Below are 20,576 nucleotides of genomic sequence, written 5' to 3' on the forward strand. Positions count from 1 at the left end.
CCAGGCCACAGCAGAGAGCTGGACTGGAAGAGGGGCAACCAGGACAGAATCTGGTGCCCCGACCGGGACTAGAACCTGGTGTGCCGGCGCCGCAGGTGGATGATTAGCCTATTGAGCAGTGGCGCTGGCCTGCTCTGCTTCTGATCCAGCTCTCTGCTAGTGTACCTGGGAGGGCAGCAGAGGATGGCCCAAGGCCTTGGGCCCCTGCACCCATGTAGGAGACCTGGAAGAGGCTCTAGGCTCCAGGCTTCAGATCAGCCTAACTACAGCTGTTATGGCCATTTGGGGAGTAAACCAAGTAGATGGAAGACCTCTCTCTCTCTGCCTCTGCCTCTCTATAATTCTGCCTTTCAAATAAATAAATAAATCTTTAAAAAGTGCTGAGCTGGAAGGAGTGTCCAAAGAGCCCTGAGACTATGGGGGAGGGGAGTGGTCACCATAGAAACAGGCTGGCTTTCCCCACCTACCTAGGTTGCCATCTCCAAAGTCAGTGCCCGTCTCCGTGTGGATCTGTGGGTCAGTGTAGAGGTCACCCACACCCTGGATGTCCACCACAATCAGCTGATGGCCAGAACGCTCAAACGTGAAGTGGCTGAAGGCCTGTGAAGGGGGGGCACGAAGAATAAGTTGCTTGTAAGAGACCAGGCTGTGGGGCTGTGCAGACACCGGCCAGCTACTGAGCAGGGGGTTGCATGGCCCCAGCCCTGGCCTCACTAGAGGGGGCTTTCTAACAAGGAGCAGCTGGGAAGTGAAGAAGACAAAGGGAGGAGACCTGACCGATGGGGCAGGGCCCTCAGAGTCCCTGTAGCCACTCTGGGTCTGGTAATAGAAGCTGGCACAGGTGCACAGGTGTCCAGTTACAGGGTACCTGCTTGGCTTGCCCCAAAGGGCCCGAAGGTCCTCTGTGGGGTATGAGACTCTATACTTACAGGGACCTCTTCTCTAGGGGCTGAAAACCGCCAGACTCCCACCAAGAAAGGCCGGGCTGGGTAAAGGGCGGAGGGTGGAGGTGTCGGCTGAGCGAGCCACAGGCCTCACCTGCGGTGTCAGGCGGATGTTGTCATCACGGACGAAGCCCGAGTTGGAGTTGTACTTGATGTACTTCCCCTCGATGTGGTGCTCCAGGTGGAAGAGGGGCTTCCCTGGCCTCTCCGTCAGCTCAATGATGCACATCTGCATGATGTCCACCTGGTGGGAAGGGAGAGCCCAGGAGGAGCTCACCTCTGCCCGGGCTCACATCCTGCTTCCCTCACTTACTAGCGCTCTCGGCCAGGCCCTGCTGAAGGTCCCCAGAGTCCACTCTCCCCCTCTTCCTTTTAGAATTAAAACCCCGTCCCTGAGTTTGAGTAAGATATACAGGCTGGATGCATCACATAGGAATGACATTGCCCAGCTTCCCTTGCAGCTAGGTGTGGCCACGTGACCACAATGAGCCAATGGGAAGTGAGCAGCAGTAATGATGTAACCGCAGCACGGCCCGTAAGGGTGGACTCTGCCTGGGAGCCGGATCTGGCCACAGGGTCCACAGCAGCCATGGAGGGTGGCAGAGCAACAAGATGGAAGGAACCAGGTCTCTGGGTGACTTCAAGGGGATGAGGCCCCAGCCTACCTCACAATGTGGGTCTGGACCTGAGCAAGAAAGAAACCACTTCACACCTGCATGTATTTGAGGATGTAAGTAACGCAATCTCTGCCTTACGCTAATCCTGAGAAACTGGGCAAGTTATTGTGCCTCTGTGCCTCAGTTTCCCCAACTATGAAAGAGGGAACTCGGACACAGTACAAGAATCAAACTGCAAACACTGGTTCTTGCTCTGTAATGGGGAGTTAGGGGGAACTTTGACATATTTTGCTGAATTTTGTTTATGAAGAATGTTTTACTTTGTAGACACAAGGAAATGTGTCAGTACTGTGTATGGTTTGTAAACTGTGGTATAGAAGACCTGTGGTACTCACTTGGGGACTCACAGCCCTTGTCCCCCTCAATGCCACCCACAACATAGGAGGAGCCAGACCTGGGCTCCCAGGGCAACAATCCAGGGAGCATGAAGCACCCAATATGCAGGGGACAGCTATAGAGGGTGATGGGTCCCATTGCTTCCCCAAACATAGCCTCAGCTCCCAGAACCAGCAGGGGGTGGGGAGGGGTTCTTCTCAGAGGGTCCCCACCCCCAAACGCAGGCTCCATTCCTACAGGGAAGCCTGCAGCTCAGGGTTCACTGGACAAGGGGCGCAGACAGCCAGCGCCACAGCACTGTTCCTGCACACCTGGATGCTTGGCCATGGGAAACCTGGTTGGAGTTCCAGGCTCCTGGCTTTGACTTGGCCCTGCCCTGGCCATTTCAGCCTATATGGGAATGAACCAGGGGAGGGAAGATCTCTCTGTCACTCTACATTTCAAATAAATAATTAAAAAAAAAAAAAAAAAAGGCCTGAGGTAGGAACAAGCTCAGGGAGGCCAGGCCAGGGTGCAGCAGAGTACTGAGGAGGACACAGCTTCCTGTGCCCACCCCAAGGGTGCTTAATCAAGGGTCCTACACACCAGGATCTCAATAAATTCTGCTGGTTGCCTGGAAGTATGGCCATCCTGAGGCACCCAGGAATTAGCACCTTGCACCTGTAGGTGCTCCCACAGTGGGAGAGCTGAGCTGTGAATTCAGAGGACTGAGGTATGAAGCAACATCTCCCTGCTGCCCACAGGCAAGGGGAGAGTCTGCTGGGCCTCCGGCACTGGACACCCCTAGGCTCAATGACAGGAGCCAAGCTGGCAGGGGTGTTGGAAAGCCTGGAGCCCTGGCTCCAGCCCTGCTGGCATGGGCAGATCACTCAATCTCTCTGAGCCCCAGGTTCCCCAGAGAGGGAATATGGCATCTGTTCCCCACTCCTGGTTTTTCTTAGGGGCCATCTCTTCCCCAGTCTTAGTCTGTGGGGTGTGTATGGAATGCCCTATATTCCTGGCTCTAAAGGTGGGCCCGCGGCCCAGGCCTGTGCAATCTGCATACTCCCTCCCCCGGCCATTGTATTTGGCTCAGTGATAGGCATCTGACCCAGTCCAAACCAAGGAAACCAGTTCTGAGACTCTTCATAGAACTTCTGGGAAAGCAACTGCTGTCCTTCCAACAAAGCTGCTGAGAAAACAGGAAGGGAGCCTGCAGCACCCAGGGGCTGCTTAGAGTGACACCGACACAGGACACGCCGATCCAGGCCAGAGATGGAGGAAGATTTCTGGCAACCTCAGCTGGGTCCTGGAGCCAGCCAGACCAGTGGCCAACACAAGTTTTCAGTTACATGAAATAATTCTCTTTCTGGATTAAGCCAGTGTGAGTGAATTTTTTCATTTGCAACTAAAACTCCGAGTAGGGCCCATCTATAAATAGGGATAGAAACACTGGAGCTCAGAGCTCTGATCTGGGGGATGAACAAGTCTCCCAGATGGGGCACGTTGCCTGCCGTGCTCAGTCAATCGGTGAATGTCATCAACTGGAAGGAGGTGGCAACCAGCAATCACTGTTCCTACTGTTCCTGGTATGGGAAGCTGCTGGGCAGGGGAGCCACGCACCTGCTTGGGGGGCTTGTGCCGATTATACTCCTCGCCCCAGAGCTTGGCCTCCATCTGTAGACGCACATCCTCAAAGTACACGTCCCTGTCCACGGACTCGATGTAGCGCTTGGCCACGTAGTTGGAAGCCCCTTTCCACTGCTGGGCGTGCAGGAAGTTAGAGAGCTTCTTCCTGGGGGGACAAGCAGCAGAGGGACTGGCTGGAGGCAGGTAAGAGATGGCAAGAGGCGGGAGGGGCTTCCTTGCTCCACTGTAGCCATCAAAGAGCTGGGAAGAGGGCCCAGGGTCATTGTTAAAGGTCACTCTGTCCCACTTCCCTTGACCTTCAAACAGCACAGCAGAGGTTACTGAGATACCCTCCTACTTCTGAGCCCCATTATGTGACCCAAGGGAACCCAGTTGGAGAATGAACTTGAACTACCAGAAGGCCAAGGTCACTGTTTCCAACCATTGACCCAAATGTCCCAGTGCCCTTGCTCTTAGGAGGCTGGGCAGTCTGAGCAGACCCGAGTGCAGGGCAGAGTCACTTACGTCCTGAAGCATTCCCTCATTGCTCCTCGGCCGAAGGGCTGAAAGACAGTGCACAGAGTTATCAGCCCCATGCCCCACCCATGAGTGACCTTGAGTGGGATGGGGGGCTGTTCCCCTTGGACACCATCCACCAAATGGGAGCCCTGGACCTCACATCAAACCCCTGGGCTGTCCTTCCCTTCGGCGACCCACACCAAAGCCGGATAGGCCCTACAGCCTAAAGCTCTGGGATGGCAAGGACCACCCCTCTCCCACCCTAGCTGAGGGGAAGATCCCACAGTAGGCAGGGACCATGCATGTCAGAGGATGCAGCCTTGTCTGTAACAGAGAACAAGTGGAAACAACCTAAATGTCCATGGACAATATATCAATCAACCCAGTCTACTCATTCAGTGACATCCCACACAGCAGGGAGAGCAAACGCCAAGGGTGGGGCAGAGAGACCAGACTCAAAACACTCATGCCAGAGTAAGTGTTCAGTCTAGAGGGTATGACGCCCACCTCCCATACTGGAACAACCGGGTGTGACACATGGCTCCAGCTCGTGACTCCAGCTTTCAGCTGGTGTTGCAAGTGCACATCGTGGGAGGTGGTGGTGATGGCCCAAGTGACTGTTGCCGCCACCCGTGTGGGACACATGGACTGAGTTCCCAGCTCCTGGCTTTGGTCCCAGCCCTGGCTGTTGTAGGCATTTGGGAAGTGAACCTGTGGTTGGGAGGTCCTCCTACCCCTCAAATAAATTTTTAAAACCACATATGTTGTAGGGATCCTTTAAATGAATACAGAAACAGGCAAAGTTGATCCAGGGCATGGTACTGACCTTGGGGTGGGGAGGGGTGCCCGAGAGGGGCTCCTTGGGGGCACCATTTGTGTTGTGTTTCTTGAGCTGGGTGCTGGTAATACCACGTGATCACTGTGGAAGCTCAGCAAGCTGTAAGCTTTCTGTGGTCCCATGACACTAAAAACCTTTCACAAAACAATCCTTACCCTCACCGTGCAGGAACTACTCATTTTTCAATGTTTTTCTCTTTTTTTTCCCCAAAAGGCTCATTGCAACCCACTGAATTAACAACTCACTAACAGATAGTAACCTGCAATGTTTATTTTTTTTTAAGATTTATTTAATTTTATTTGAAAGTCAGAGTTACACAGAGAGAGGAGAGGCAGAGAAAGAGAGAGAGAGGTTTTCCATCCACTGGTTCACTCCCCAACTGACCGCAATGGCCGGGGCTGCGTCAATCCGAAGCCAGGAGTCAGGACCTTCTTCTGGGTCTCCCACACAGGTGCAGGGGCCCAAGGACTTGGGCCATCTTCTACATCTTTCCCATGCCACAGCAGAGAGCTGGATGGGAAGTGGAGCAGCAGGGTCTAGAACTGGTGCCCATATGGGATGCCGGTGCTTCAGGCCAGGGCGGTAACCCACTGCGCCACCCTCTGCAATGTTTAAAAGCTGATCTATATACTCAGGATTTTCCACAAGACTGCTGAGAACAGTCTTGTCTGGACAGGCAAATCTACAGAAATAGAAAGTGACACAGTGGGCAGGCATTTGGTAGAGCAGTTACCATGTTGCTTGGGATGCCTGCATCCCATATCAGGACGCAGGTTCAAGTCTCAGCTGATCTGCTTCTGACCCAACTCTCTGCTAATACACTTGGGAGGCATTTGATGATAGCCCAAGTACTTGGGTCCCTGCCACCCACATGGGGGATTCGGATGAGATTCTGCCTCCTGGCTTTGGCCTGGCCTAGTCCTAGCTATCGTGGACTTCTGGGGAGTGAACCAGTGGACAGAAGATCACTCTGTGTGTTTCTCTCTGCATCTTTCAAATACAATTAAAATAAATAATAGGGGCCAGCATGATGGCACAGCAGGTTAAGCCTCTGCCTGTGACAGCGGCCTCCCATATGGACGTCGGTTCGAGATATGGCTGTTCCACTTCTGATCCAGCTCCCTGTTAATGCACCTAGAAAAGCAGTTGGGATGGCCCAAGTGCTTGGGTCTCTGCACCCATGTGGGCAACTCGGAAGAAGCTCCCGACTTCTCGTTTCAGCCTGATCCAGCCCTGGCCATTGAGGCCATCTGGGGACTGAACCAGCATATGGAAGATCTTTCTCTCTCTCTCTCTGTAACTCTACCTTTCAAATAAATAAATAAATAAATTCTTTAAAATAAATCACATTTTTAGAAATAAAGAAAACAACACAGTGACCATGGGCTGGGGAGATGATGGATTGGGGGAGTGACTCCTGGGCACAGGATTCATCCGGGGAGGGTCAAAATGTTCTGGGAACTGCTTGTGGTGATGGCCGAAAAACTCCGTGAATAGATTAAAATCCACTGAACTACACACTTTAAATGGATGACCTGCACGGTATGTGAATTACAGCTCAATAAAGTTGTTAGAAAAATACAATAAATAACCAACATGAGTTCCCAAAGTTAAAATAATAAAGTGGAGGGGAGAGTACAGGGACTGAAGTCAGGCCTGTCGCCCTGAGGCCCAGGGCCCTGCTCACCTGAGAGGCCATCTTGATCAGAACTTCATCTTGGAGCCACTCCCCAGTGACAGCGTTGTACCTGCAGAGATGAGAGTAACACGACCCAGTCCCTCTGGGCTCCCTACGCTGCCTGACCTCTTGGACTGGGTTATAGACACCTCCCCTCCCCCTCCAGTTCCTCTCTTTCAGTGCCTCCCTGGCACTCACAGCTCTGCCATCTGCTGGCTTGTTCCTCGTCTGGCTCCCCCCAGGCCTGAAACTCCATGACAGCAGCCCCAGGTCTGTCTCATTCATCACCGGGCCTGGCACATGCGGATGCTTAATAAACACACGTGGGTAAATGACTGAATGCCCCACATCCTAGTTCTAACTGGTCTACCTCCACAAATGGCGCGTCCCCGGGAGGGAGGCGGCAGTGCCCTCAAAATCTCACCAGACACCTGTGCAAGGTCCAGCCCGGGAGCTGGACTCATCTCCCAAGAAGTAACAACTGTCCCAGTGCAGGCCGGGGGGGATGTCTTCTCCCTGAGTCAGCCAGGAAAGGAGCCGCCGGGTGCATGCTCACACCAGACAGGGATGGGAAGGTTCTGGAACAGTTCCATCTCTCCGCTCTCCTAGAACAAATCTGCCCCCTGGGCCTGCCTGGACCTCAAACAGGTTTGCCTGGTGGAAAAGCTCTTCAGCCCAGTGAATCCTCAGTGCCTAGAACCTTCCCTGTAGCTGAGTTGTTCTTAGCTCTCCTCTCCTGGCCCACCTCTCAGCTGGGACAAATTCCAGAACATTCTCAGCCTCAGGTGTTGTTGGAGATGAGGAAAATCAGGCAGGTTAGGGCCGGCACAGTGGCGCAGCGGGTTAACACCCTGGCCTGAAGCGCCAGCATCCCATATGGGTGCCGGTTCGAGTCCCGGCTGCTCCACTTCCAATCCAGCTCTCTGCTGTGGCCTGGGTTAGCAGTAGGAGATGGCCCGAGTCTTTGGGCCCCTGCACCCACATGGGAGACCTGGAGGAAGCTCCTGGCTCCTGGCTTTGGATCCGCGCAGCTCTGGCCGTTGCGGCCAACTGGGGAGTGAACATCGGATGGAAGACCTCTCTCTCTTTCTCTGCCTCTCTTCTCTCTGTGGAGCTCTGATTTTCAAATGAATAAATAAATCTTAAAAAACAGAACAACACCAACAAAAAAACCAGGCAGGTGACCTCCCCTGGATCAGAGGGAGGAAGCTCTTTGGAGCTGCGTGTACACCTGCCTTCAACCAGCCAAGGGCAAGTTCTGAGCCCAGCAAAAAAGAACTACGATGCTACTGTTACTAGACAGAGACTAAGGGAAGGAGGTGTGCAAAGCTCATGGAGTGCTTCCCCTGCATGCTAGGAGCTTAAACAGACCACTTCACTCAACCTCCCCAGCAGTCCCGCGAGGTAGCGGCAATTCTTGTGCCCATTTTCCAGATGGGGAAACTGAGGAACACTGAGGTGAGATATCTTGCTCAAGAGCCACAATTCAAACACAGGTCAGTTTAAACAAGAACTGTGCTCTTTCCCACACACAGGAAAAGGAAATCTGTCACCATAAAGGGCCAGCTTGCACGAGAGTTCTTTAAAAACTGGAGAAGGAAAAGAAAAGGAAGGCTCTAATTTAGAAATCTCAGGGGATCCCAGCCACCAACGCCCAGCCTCCTGCCACTGGCAGCCAGAGCAATTGCAGTCAGCCACTTTGGGTAGCAAATAAGCAGACTGGCCTGGTCTGAGCTCCCAGCTGAGTCTGGGGACACACAGAGCCAGCCTGACATATGGATCCTGTTTTCCCAGACTGGCAGTCCCCAGGGCCTGCTTGTGTGGCCGAGTGTCATCCCTAGAAGCCATGTGTCACCAGCTAGCTGCCACTGTGTTCTTGAGCAGTGTGGAAAGGAACAGAGCCCACACCCCGCCCTCCTGGGACCCCCACAATGCTGACTTTGGCTGCTGGAAACAGACCACAGACCCTGATAGGAGGTGGGCCACAAGGAGCAGGGTTGGGGCTCTAAAGCCATCTTCTTGCGAGATGGGAGTAGGAACACACTGCAGCAATGGCAAGGGGTGGGGGGGCAAGTGTTTGCCACAACAGTTAAGATGCTGCTTAAGGGGCTGGCACCGTGGCCCAGTGGGTTGGTCTACCGCCTGCAATGAGAGCATCCCATAAGGGTACTGGTTCAAGTCCTGGCTGCTCCATTTCCAATCCAGCTCCCTGCTAAGGCACCTGAGAAAGCAGCAGATGGCTCGAGTGCTCGGGCCCCTGCCACCCACATAGCAGACTTGGATGTGAAGTTCCAGGCTCCTGTCTTTGGCCTGGTCCAGTAGGGGCCTTTGCAGCCATTTAGGGAGTGAACTTGAGGATGGATGATCTCTCTTCTACCTCTCCCTCCCTCTTTCTGTCACTCTTTCAAATAAATAAGTCTTTTTTTTTTTTTTTAAAGATGCTGCTTAAGACACATTCCACATAAGGGTGTCTAGGTTCAAGTCCTGACTCTGCTTCTGATCCCAGCTTCCTGCTAGTGTGCACCCCGGGAGGCTCAAGTAGTTGGGTCCCTGCCACCCTCATAGGAGACCCGACTGAGGTTCAGGCTCCTGGCTTCTGCCTGGTCTAGCCCCAGGTGTGGGCATTTGGGGAGTGAACCAGCAGATGGAAGAGCTCTGTCTTGTCTCTGTCTATTAAATAAATAATTTAAAGAAAGAAGGAAACAAAGACAGACAGACAGACAGACAGAGTCCTCCATCCCCTACAGCTCAGAGGGCCAATGAATTGCATGCAAAACAGATGGCATTTCCTGGACTATAACGATGAAAAGCAGCGGCACAACCTCCCTGCTCTGTCCCTCTCTTGGGAAGCAGTGGTGGGGCCTTGTGTTGAGACGCTGGAGCCCCAGATGGAAGCAGCCTGGAACCCTGGGCCGCCCTGAGAGGGGTACACCCTTCCTGCACAAAGTACCCAGGGCATCTGCCCTTGTACCACAACTCATCCTGCCTCACCCACTGTGTACCTTGGAGGCTCCCTGAAGGGTTTACTGAGATGATACTGGCTTCAGCATGCACAGACACTCGAGCACTGGCTGCTGTGCTTATAGACACCCCAACCCCCTATCCCCAAATGCTTGGGACTACAGGTGCTTCTGATTTTAGACCGTTCTGGATTACAGAATATGTGCATAGACTTCCCTGGTTGAACATATCTAATTCAAAAATCCAAATTCTGAAATGTTCCACTATCTGAAACGTTTTGGGTGGCATATGTGCAATCTAAAAGAACATTTCTGATTTGGGGCTTAGAGATGCTCACACTGTACCCCTCCCTTGTCCTTGACCCCCAAGGGAACTTGGGCCTCATGGACTGCACAGAAGCAGGACCCACACCCCCAGAGCCCCCTGAAGCCCCAGCCGAGCTGCTGACCTGTGCCGCGTGGCACATTCTGTGGCAATGTCCTCCAGGTGGAACTCAGCCCAGGGGTCCGGCATGTGCTTGGCCTTCTCGATCGCGTGCTTCCAGGCTTCCTGTAGAAAGCAAAGGGGAATGTGAGGCCCAGACCGGGGCCTTGGGAACAGCGTAGCCCAGCCTGTTCCCGCCCTGCTGTTTCCCCTGGGGAGGCAGAGACTCCATGGACTCCATAATCCACAGCTCCCCAGGGACCCTCTTTGCTCTCAGGGGACACAGCCTCCCTGTGGGCAGAAGTGACGTAGCTTAACTACACCTCACTTTGTGATCAAAGTGAGAATGAAAACCACACACCACTCTCCCTGCCCCTCCACCCCACACTCAGATCGCAAACATCTTCATGAGTGTGGACATTTTAGCAAGTGTCGCCCAGGATGTGGGAAATCAGGTATCCTCAGTGCATACAAACCTTCTCTAAAAGGCGACCGGGCAACACACTGAAATGAGTAAAGGGGTGGGTGCTGTGATGCCACAGGTTAAGCCACCGCTTGGGACACCCACCTCCCATGTCAGGTTGCCTAGGGTTGACTCCCACCTTAATTTCCCACCCTACTTCCTGTAATGTGCCTGGGAGGCAGCAGATAAAGACCATTCCAGAGTCAGTGAGTCCAGAGCTCCTTTCCAGGCCAGAGTCCTCAGCCACAGGGAAGAGGCTGGATGGGGGACTGGACACTGTCTGGGTGTAGCAGGCCCACAGCAGCAGCTCTGAGATAGGAGGGAGCTCACAGGACGGCAAACTCAGACCTCCCCAGTCTTCCACTGGCCTCCTTCAGCCACCCCAGCCAGCATCAATGGGAGTCCAGCTCGCCTGGGCCCTTCACTGGGATCCTGCACAAGATCAGGCAGGAGCTGGGCCTTCAAGACAGACTCAAGGCCCAAGGCTCCCTCACTGGGGCAATCTACTTTCTGCAAATGCAAAGAAATGTTTTCTTCCAATTTGAAAGCCAGCATAGGCTCAGTGAAAAAACCTGGAACACACAGAAGACAAAGCAAAGTCAAATCCACCACGAGTCGTCCATCCAGAGCAACTACTGCCAAGGCCTTGGACTAGTTCTTTTCCTGACTGGATTTTTATTACAGGATTAGAATCACATTTTTAAAAAGTTCATGGAGGGTGGGCCTTTGGCCGTGGTTAAGCTACCACTTGGGACTCCTATATCCCAACTCTGATTCCGGTTCCAGCTTCCCGCTAAAGCACACCCTGCGAGGCAGCAGGGTTTGGTTCAAGTACCTGGGCTCCTGCTATCCATGTGGGAGATCAGGATTGAGTTCCTGGTTCCCGCCTTTGGCCTGGCCCAGCCCCAGCTGTTGTGAGCACTTAGGGAGTTAAACAGTAGAAGAAAGACCTTTCTTTCTTTCTGCCTCTCAAAAATAGATAACATTTTAAAGTCAGGGGCTAGCACTGTGGTGTAGTAGGTACAGCCACTGCCTGCAGTGCAGGCATCCCATATGGACACTGGTACAAGTCCCGGCTACTCCTCTTCCAATCCAGGTCTCTCTTATGGCCTGAGAAAGCAGCAGAAAATGGTCCAAGTGCTTGGGCCCCTGCACCCAGGTGGGAAACCTGGAGAAAGCTCCTGGCTCCCGGCTTCGGATCAGCCCAGCTCCAGCCATTGTGGCCATTTGGGGAGTGAGCCAGCAGTTGGAAGACCCCTCTCTCTCTCCCTCTCTCTCTGTAACTCTACCTCTCAAATAAATAATCTTTTTTTTAAAATTACAATAAGTATTTTAAAAACTTCATGAAGGGGCCAGTGCCGTGGCATAGTGAGTAATCCACTGCCTGCAGTGCCGGCATCCCACATGGGTGCCGGTTCGAGTCCCGGCTGCTCCATTTCCCATCCAGCTCTCTGCTACGGCCTGGGAAAGCAGTAGGAGATGGCCAAAGTGCTTGGGCCTTGTACCTGTATGGGAAGATCTGGAGGAAGCTCCTGGCTTCTGGCTTCCGATCAGCACAGCTCCAGCATAGCAGCCGACCGGCAAGTGAACCAGCGGATGGAAAACCTCTCTCCCTGCCTCTCCTTCTCGCTCTGTAACTCTGACTTTCAAATAAATTAATCTTTTTTAAAAATACCTGGATGGGAAGCAGAAGAGCCGAGATTCAAACCAGCACTCAGATATGGGGCGCCAGCACCCCCAACACAGGCTTAACCTGCTGTGTCACAATGCCTGCCCTCTCTAAACTTCTGAGGACCTTTGTAACATCTACATCCTTTTAAGACAGGGGTCAGTGAAACTTCCTACTTTATTTAGTGATCATATTTTTTCCCCCTTTGATCCTAAAAGTATGGTGCGCTTCATGTTAACACTGCATGCCCTACAGAATTCTGCATTAGGAAGTGGGAGTCTTTCCTAACTGCCTTCCTCTGAACTACAGCTGATCGATGACGTATTTTTCAAGTGTCTCCTCTCTGTTAACAGGTATTTATATATTTTTTTTCTTTTACTTTAATGCAGGGAGACAGAGAAATAAAAACATGAGCGTGCAGCTTTCCACCTGCTGGTTCACGCCCTACTTACACCTGGGAAGGCAACTGATGATGGCCCAGGTACTTAGGCCCCTGCCACTCACATGGGAGACCCAGATGTAGTTCCTGGGTCCTGGCTTCAGCCTGACCCAGCCATGGCAACTGTAACCATTTGGGAAATTAAACAGTAGATCAAAGATCCCTCTCTCTCTCTCTCCCTCTCTCTCTGTCTCTTCCTCTTTCTCTGTCGCTCTGCCTTTCAAATAAATTAATTAAATATATTTAAAAGCACTCAATCACTTAAGCCATTACCTGTTGCCTCTCAGAGTCTGTATGGGCAGGAAGCTGGAGTCAGAAGCCAGAGCTGGGAAGCAAACCCAGACACTCCCATGTGGGACGTGGGAATCTTAACCACGAGGCTAAATACAGGCTCCACAAATGCATATTTAAAAGCAGTGAGACTATGAAACAAATTCAGCTGGCTTCATTTCCTTCCCAGGAATTTTATATATATATATATATATATATATATATATATATATATATAGAGAGAGAGAGAGAGAGAGAGAGAGAGAGAGAGAGTATAAATGTACCCTAACATATTTGTCCAACCTCCTGCTGATGCATATTGGATCATCTCCAACATTTCTGAGTACAAACTGTGCCAAAGAAACATCCTCATGTCTGTATCATTGCACATTCTTGCAAGATCTCAGTAGGACCTTTTTTGGGAAAATATAATTGCATTTTAAACTCTAGAAGTTGTCAAAAGAAATTCTCCTAAGCTACAAGAGACAGCAAATAAATCAGATTTTGTAACAACACTACATCAAGTCATTGTGAAATCTGCAAGTTAGTTGCAACCTGCTTTAACAGTTGCGTAGTGATCCACCTTTTGAGATTATCAGTACTGACAAGTTAGTGTCAGACTCTGAGCTTGTCGCTGACTTTTCCCTGTTGTAAATAATCCCACAGCAGGTACACTGACAGCCCAAACACTTCCTGAATTTCCAGCCTTGGACTTTAGTGCCAGTTTCCCTTGTCTCCAAGCCGCTGTGATGGACAGGGACAGTGTTGGCACCTGCTTGTCAGGGGCCCTGCAGAGAAGGGAGGAGTCACAGGCGGCTCCTCTGAGCATGTCTACACAGGTGCTCCGTTCCCTGTCTGGGGACACCTGGATCTCTTGACTGCACGTCCCCACCACTCTCTGAGCCACCAGGATTATCAACAGAAATCAGCTCTTGGCCTGGCGCCCTGGCACCAGCCCAGGAAACAGTCAAGGATGAAAGCACTGGGATTTCAGAATTACAGGGTGTGTATTTCACAGGGTTAAGATTACATTGTTTCCAGAGTCAGAAAAGACTCATGTCAGGTCTTAGTGGTAACAACTGGGTTGAACACAATTGACTTTATTTCTTAATTAACTAATTATTTATTTGAGAGACAGATAAGACAGAGAGCTCCCCTCCTCTGGTTCACTCCCCAAGTGCCCACAATGACCAGAGCTGGGCTGAAGCTAGAAGCCAGACACTGAATTCAGGTCTCCCATGTGGATGGCAGGTGGGAAGCTGGAATCAAGAGCAGAGCCAGGACACAAATGATGACGACAAAGGTTTTGGCTTCTGAGTGTCAACTTTTTTTTGTGATCCTTGTACCTGCAACAGTGGCTTAGGTATCTGACTGAGCCGAAAATTGCTGCTGTAAATATTTTATCATCAGGTCAGGAAAAGCGAGCTGATGGAAACTGGGAAGTGGATCCTCTTGGACCCTGGAGGAGTGTGGAGGAGGTACTAGCACTTTTTTTTTTTTTTTTTTTTGACAGAGTTAGACAGTGAGAGAGACAGAGAGAAAGGTCTTCCTTCCATTGGTTCACCCCCCAAATGGCTGCTACGGCTGGCGTGCTGTGCCGATCTGAAGCCAGGAGCCAGGTGCTTCCTCCTGGTCTCCCATGGGGTGCAGGGCCCAAGCACTTGGGCCATCCTCCACTGCCTTCCTGGGCCACAGCAGAGAGCTGGCCTGGAAGAGGAGCAGCTGGAACTAGAACCCAGCACCCATATGGGATGCTGGTGCCACAGGCAGAGGATTAGCCAAGTGAGCCACAGCACTGGCCCCGGTACCAGCACCTTTGAGAGCCATCTGGCAGGGGCTGGGAACCTTGTCCTGCACTAACTGTGACCCAGCCATTCCCATGACCTACCCAGCTGTGGTTTGGCTATGGTTTGCTCCCCAGAGGTTCATGTACTGGAGGGCTGCTTCCCAGTGTAGGCTGTGAAAGGTGTGGACTTTTAGAGGTAGGGCCCAGGGGAAGGAATCAGATCATGGGGGCACCACCCTCGTGAATGAGTCCCAACCAGCGTTCATTGGGATGCCAGTGACGCAGCAGCTGAGCCATGACGCCAGCCTGGACACACACTTTTCTGCACACACTGGCTTCCTTTCAGCTTGTCCACCATGAGTTGACACAGAATGACACTCCTGCCAGAAGCCACACCGTGCTCTTGCACCTCCTGAATAGTAAGTGAATAAACTTTTCTTTATAAATCACCCAGCCTCCGATACATCATTATAGCAATAGGAAACAGGCTAACTGAGTCAGTGTTGTGGTACAGTGGGATAAGTGGCCCCTTGGGATGCTTGTATCCCCTATGGGAGTGCTAGATTGAGTCCCAGCTGCTCTGCTTCCAGTCCAGCTCCCTGCTAATGTACCCAGGAAAGAAGCAGAGGATGGCCCAAGTGCTTGCATCCCAGCCACCCAAATGGGAGACCCAGATGGAGTTCTTGGTTCCTGTCTTCAGCTTGGCCCAGTCATTTGGGGAACCAGTAGATCAAAGCTCTCTTGCTCTCTGCCTTTTAAATAAATAAATCTTAAAAGAGAGAAAGGAAGAAAGGAAAAGAGGGAGGGAGTAAGGGAAGGAGGGAAGGAAGGCTAATATACCTGGTGTACTGAAGTAAGCTGACCCAGGTATACAGTACTTAAATGCTATCATGGTCAAGCAGTGCAAACCACCTGCCCATCCACAGGGGGATGGTTACAGATGCACAGTCCACTTGGACGCAAGCACTAAAAAGAACAAAGTACTGAGCAGACAATTTCTAGGATTTACTATCTAGGAAGAAGAAAGTGAGTTGTACAATAAAATAGACTCAGACTGGTGTAGGAAACTCAAAGATCAATGTCATGTAACTTCTAAGGATGTGTGTGTCTCTGGATGGATTCATCATTGTATACTTCAATACAAATGCATAAAAAAAAAGGTCTGAAAAGTGCTTCACACCAAACCGACACAGTGGTTATCTCAGGGGACAGATGGGGCTAAGAGGTGGATCTGGGAGACGTCAGCTTTATCTAAACCAGGGCTGAGGCACATCCAGCCCACAGGCTATATAAGGTTCACAAAATCATTTGTTCTGGCCCTGCCAAGGCAACTGTAAATGAGATTCAAAATTCAATACGTTGGGGCTGGCGTTGTGGTGTACTGGGTAAAGCTACCGCTTGCAGTGTTGGCATCCCATATGGGTGCTGGTTCAAGACCCAGCTGCTCTGCTTCCAATCCAGTTCTCTGCTATAGCCTGGGAAAGCAGTGGAAGATGGCCCAAGTGCCTGGGCCCCTGCACCGGCATGGGAGACCTGGAAGAAGCTCCTGGCTCCTGGCTTCGGATCAGTCTAGCTCTGGCCGTTGCGGCCATTTGGAGAGTAAACCAGTGGATGAAAGACCTCTCTCTCTCTGCTTCTGCCTCTCTTGTAACTCTGACTTTCAAATAAATAAATAAATCTTAAAAAAATTCAATACATCTATAGCAGGCTCATTTTTAAGTGGATCATTTTGTATGGCCTATGAATAAAGTTATACACACACACACACACACACACAGGGCCCTTGGCAGGTTCCCCACCCCTGAACTATGCATTCAGGTATTGCAGGTGCAAATTAGAGTAAAAAAAAAAAAAACAAACAAACAAATAGGGCTAGTGATTGGCATAGCAAGTAAAGCTGCAGCCTGCAGTGCTGGCATCCCATATGGCGCTGGTTCAAATCCTGGCTACTCCACTTCCGATTCAGCTATCTGCTTTGGCCTGGAAAAGCAGTGGAAGATGGCCCAAGTCCTTGGGCCCCTGCACCCACTTGGGAGACCCGAAAGAAGCTCCTGGCTCCTGGCTTCAGATCAGCACAGCTGTGGGTGTTGTGGCCAACTGGGAAGTGAAACTGTGGATGCAAGACCTCTCTCTCTCTCTCTCTCTCTCTCTCTCTCTCTCTCTCTCTCTCTCTCTCCCTGCCTCTCCTTCTCTCTGTGTAACTCTAACTTTCAAATAAATCTTTTTTTTTTTTTTTTTTTTTTTTTATTTTTGACAGGCAGAGTGGACAGTGAGAGAGAGAGAGAGACAGAGAGAAAGGTCTTCCTTTGCCGTTGGTTCACCCTCTAATGGCTGCCGCGGTAGCGCGCTGCGGCCGGCGCACAGAAACTGAAAAAGTTTGTTTTAAAAAACAACAACAAAAATAATAATCCCTAGGTTAGACGATTCTGAAGGCCCTGCCAGCTCAAATATTCTTTAGGTCTAAAACTCGGTTGCTGAGTGGGGGAATTCATCTGACATAGAACAGAGGCCAAGGGTGTTTCATAAAAAGAAAACACGACCCCAGCTAGAGAACAGAAAGGCTTCTTCAAAACTCGAGAGTACAAAACAAGAATAAATAAATATAAATACAGCAGTAATCCTCTTCATCGCATGGGTTTCCTGGAATATGCCAGGGCGGTCGGGCAGGCAGTGTCTGCGAGTGCTCTGGCTCACGGGAGCGAGCGCTGCGGCTGCTGTTTATCACTTTTCTATTATCATTGGCACTAGCGCAGCATTCAGGGCCTTCAGATCCCACGGGAGGAAGCTCCCAGTGACTCACTCAGGCCTGGCTTTTGAAACATCAACTGTTACAGTCACCGAGTGGCGGTCATAAAACGTGTTTTCTTCCTCAGCATCACTCCAGTAAGAAATAATGGCTCTGAGTCAGCCCGACTCCCCCTCCCGGAGGGCAGGAAAGGGCTGAAACTAAATTCAAGGACAAATGAGAGAAGCGGGAATGCGTGGACAGCACAGCCACACTCTGGGATGTGAAGACACCAACAGGGCTGTGGCTGCCTCACAAAGCCCATGAACTTGGAGGTTCGGTACAATCATTGGTGGAATCCAGCACTGGGTTACCACGGCTTCATTAAAAAAAAAAAAAAGGACTATAATTCCTTATTTACTATGATGATCTATTGTAAGCTGAAAAAAAAAAAAACCACTGAAGAGCACCTATAGCATGATGCAATAATAATTTTTAAAAACTCTGTATTTATTGTGTCTGCATGTACACTTAAATATAGAAAAGTCTGAAATATACACTATGAGTAAGACATCAATAGCAATTACAGCTTCCTTTTCATTTTCTGCAAGTGATCGCTTCTATAATCAATAAATAACTGTGAAAGAATTCAAACTAAAAAATCTGAAAGCAAGCTGTGTTGTGGAATAATCCACACTCATGTGCCCATTGGACTCAGAGCCTGAGAAGAGGAGGAGGAAGGGAGGAGAGAGACAGTAACAGAGCAGTGACACTTCCGAGGGTAACAAGGCCCTGGCCTCCTGGAAGTCCTTGCCCAGGCCTCACACCATACGGTGACTTAAGAGGGTACTTGGGCAGGCACTGTGGGGCCCCAGCCTACCACACGAGCTACCGACACTCAGACAGCAAGGGAGATGATCTGACTAAAGACCAGCAGCAGCCAGGAAATGGCCAAATGGCCATGCCTGCCAAGTCCCAGATGCCACCTCTTAAACAAAAATCCCAAGGAGCTAAACACAGGGCTCCCATCCAACCCAGTAATTCCACCTCATTATCTGCCCGAGAAGTAAAAACACAGCAACATTTTTCATGATAGCCAGACAGGTAAAACAAATCAACTGTCCATCATAAACGGGCTTTTTAAAATGTGCTATATTTGGGGCAGGTGTTTGGTATAGTGGTTAAAAGGCCACTTGGGAGTCTGGCATTGTGGTGCAGCAGGTTAAGCCGCCACCTGCAACACCAGCATCCTGTGAGAGTGCTAGTTCAAGTTCCAGATGCTCCACTTGCAATTCAGCTCTCTGCTGATGAACCTGGGACAGCAAGAGAAGATGGCCCAAGTGTCTGGGCTCTTGCCACCCGCATGGGAGACCTGGATGGAATTCTGGGCTCCTGGATTTGGCTTGGCCCAGCCATCCTGGCTATTTGGAGAGTGAATCAGTGGTTGGAAGCTCTCTGTCTCTTTCTCTGTCTCTCCCTCTCTATATAATCTTACTTCTAAATAAATAAAATAAATCTTAAAGGAAAAAAAGGCCACTTGAGATGCTTGTATCTCACATCAGAGTTCCTGTGCCGGAATCCCAGCTCTGCTTCCCATTCCAGCTTCCTGCTGATGTGCACCCTGGGAGGCGGCAGATGACGGCCCAAGTACTTAGGTCCCTGCCACCCATGTGGGAGACCCAGATTGAGTTCCGGGCTCCTAGCTTTGGCCTCGCCCAGACCCACTTGTTACAGACATTTGGGAAGTAAACAATTGGATGTATGATTTCTCTGTCTCTATGCTTTTCAAACAAATAAAAAATAATTTTTTAAATGTGATCTATCCATATAATGAACTACTATTCAGCAATAAAAAGGAATGAAGAACTGACACATGTTCCAATGTGGATAAACCCTGGAAACATGTTACATATGCTGTTTTTCTGAAATGTCCAGAAAAGGCAAATCTACAGAAAAAAGCAGATTAGTGAGTGTACAGGGCTGGGTAGAGTGAGGATATTAAAAGGGTGAAAGTTAACTGGGTTTCTTTTGGAGATAATGAAAATGGTCTAAAGTTGGATGTATAACTTGATGGTGATACTAAAAGCCACTGAACAGGACTTTAAAATGGGAAAACTGTATGGTATATGAATTATATTTCAGTAAAGTTCATAAAATTATTTTCAATAAAATGAAAGAAAGGAGATTCTTATTTATATATGCCCCAGTACATTTCCACAAAGGTTTTTATTTATTTATATATCTTATTTGAAAGGCAAAGAGAGAGAAACAGACAGACGAGATCACCCATCCACTGGTTCACTACCCACGTGCCTACAACAGCTAGGGGTGGACCAGGCTGTAGCCAGGAGCCCAGATTTCAACACAGGTCTCCAATGTGGGTGGCAGGAATCCAAGTACTTGAATGGTACCTGCTGCCTCCTAAGGACACAACAGCAGAAAGCTAGAATTGGAAGTGGAGACAGGATTAGAATCCAGGCATTCCAATGTGGGACTGGGGTGCCGGGGGCAGGGACCCAAGCCACATCCTGACCCCTGCAAACACCTGCCCCTCGTGAAGGATTTGAGCATCTTGGTCCACGCACACTCCTTTAGAAAGATGGCTCTCTACAGCCCAGCTCAGCCCTCTTAGCTTCTTAGCTTAGTTTCCTGGACAGCAGGTCACTGCTGGCTTTCGGCCCTATACCAGCAATCCTCTGATCTCTTAATCTGTCCAGCCGGCCTTTGTCTTGCTGGAGGTACAAACTTTCCTGAGCCCAGGAGGCCTAAGCCCTTCTTTCTGATTCTGCATTCCAGAGCACAAAAATCATGAACTCCTCCAGGTTACTTCCTGTGGCCCCTGGGCAAGGGGAGAAACCTGAGCCTGCCAGACTGAGGCCTCTGGACTTCAGTGGGCAGGGAACACCTCTCTCTCCAGTGAGTCACCCGACATTGGCTCCTTGGCCTCAGTCTGGGGTGACTGCCGTCTTTGATCGAGGTGTCAGAGTGGCCTCGGAGGGTTAAAGCTTGAGTGCAAAGTTGGCCAAAAAGGGCGTGGCAAGCAGGTGTGCCCACACAGCTGGTGCCTCCTCTCTGAAGGGTGAGCTTAAATACATAAACATCTTGTCCCAGCCAGCCCGCCTCTGGGGAGCTCTCCAGCAGGTGCATCCATTCCAGGGCACAGAGACTTAAGCACAAGGAAGTGCTGTTTGTGGCAGGAAAAGGCTGGGAAAAAACCTCCACATACATCAGTGAGGGGCT

General features: G+C 50.6%; 1 protein-coding gene across 1 annotated transcript in view; it reads right to left on the reverse strand.

The window, feature by feature from the left end:
* Positions 1 to 20,576, reverse strand: part of EEF2K (eukaryotic elongation factor 2 kinase) — a 66,621-nt gene that overhangs the window by 22,730 nt on the left and 23,315 nt on the right. The window contains exons 3-8 of the mRNA XM_062180635.1: positions 10,010 to 10,110; positions 6,610 to 6,670; positions 4,091 to 4,128; positions 3,560 to 3,731; positions 1,039 to 1,188; positions 468 to 600 (exon numbers count right to left, since the gene is read on the reverse strand). Of these exons, the coding sequence (XP_062036619.1) occupies positions 468 to 600; positions 1,039 to 1,188; positions 3,560 to 3,731; positions 4,091 to 4,128; positions 6,610 to 6,670; positions 10,010 to 10,110 (655 nt within the window). The remainder of the gene's footprint in view (positions 1 to 467; positions 601 to 1,038; positions 1,189 to 3,559; positions 3,732 to 4,090; positions 4,129 to 6,609; positions 6,671 to 10,009; positions 10,111 to 20,576) is intronic.

The sequence above is a fragment of the Lepus europaeus genome, chromosome 21 (genome assembly GCF_033115175.1).
Source record: "Lepus europaeus isolate LE1 chromosome 21, mLepTim1.pri, whole genome shotgun sequence".
In the NCBI taxonomy this organism is placed as follows: Eukaryota; Metazoa; Chordata; class Mammalia; order Lagomorpha; family Leporidae; genus Lepus; species Lepus europaeus.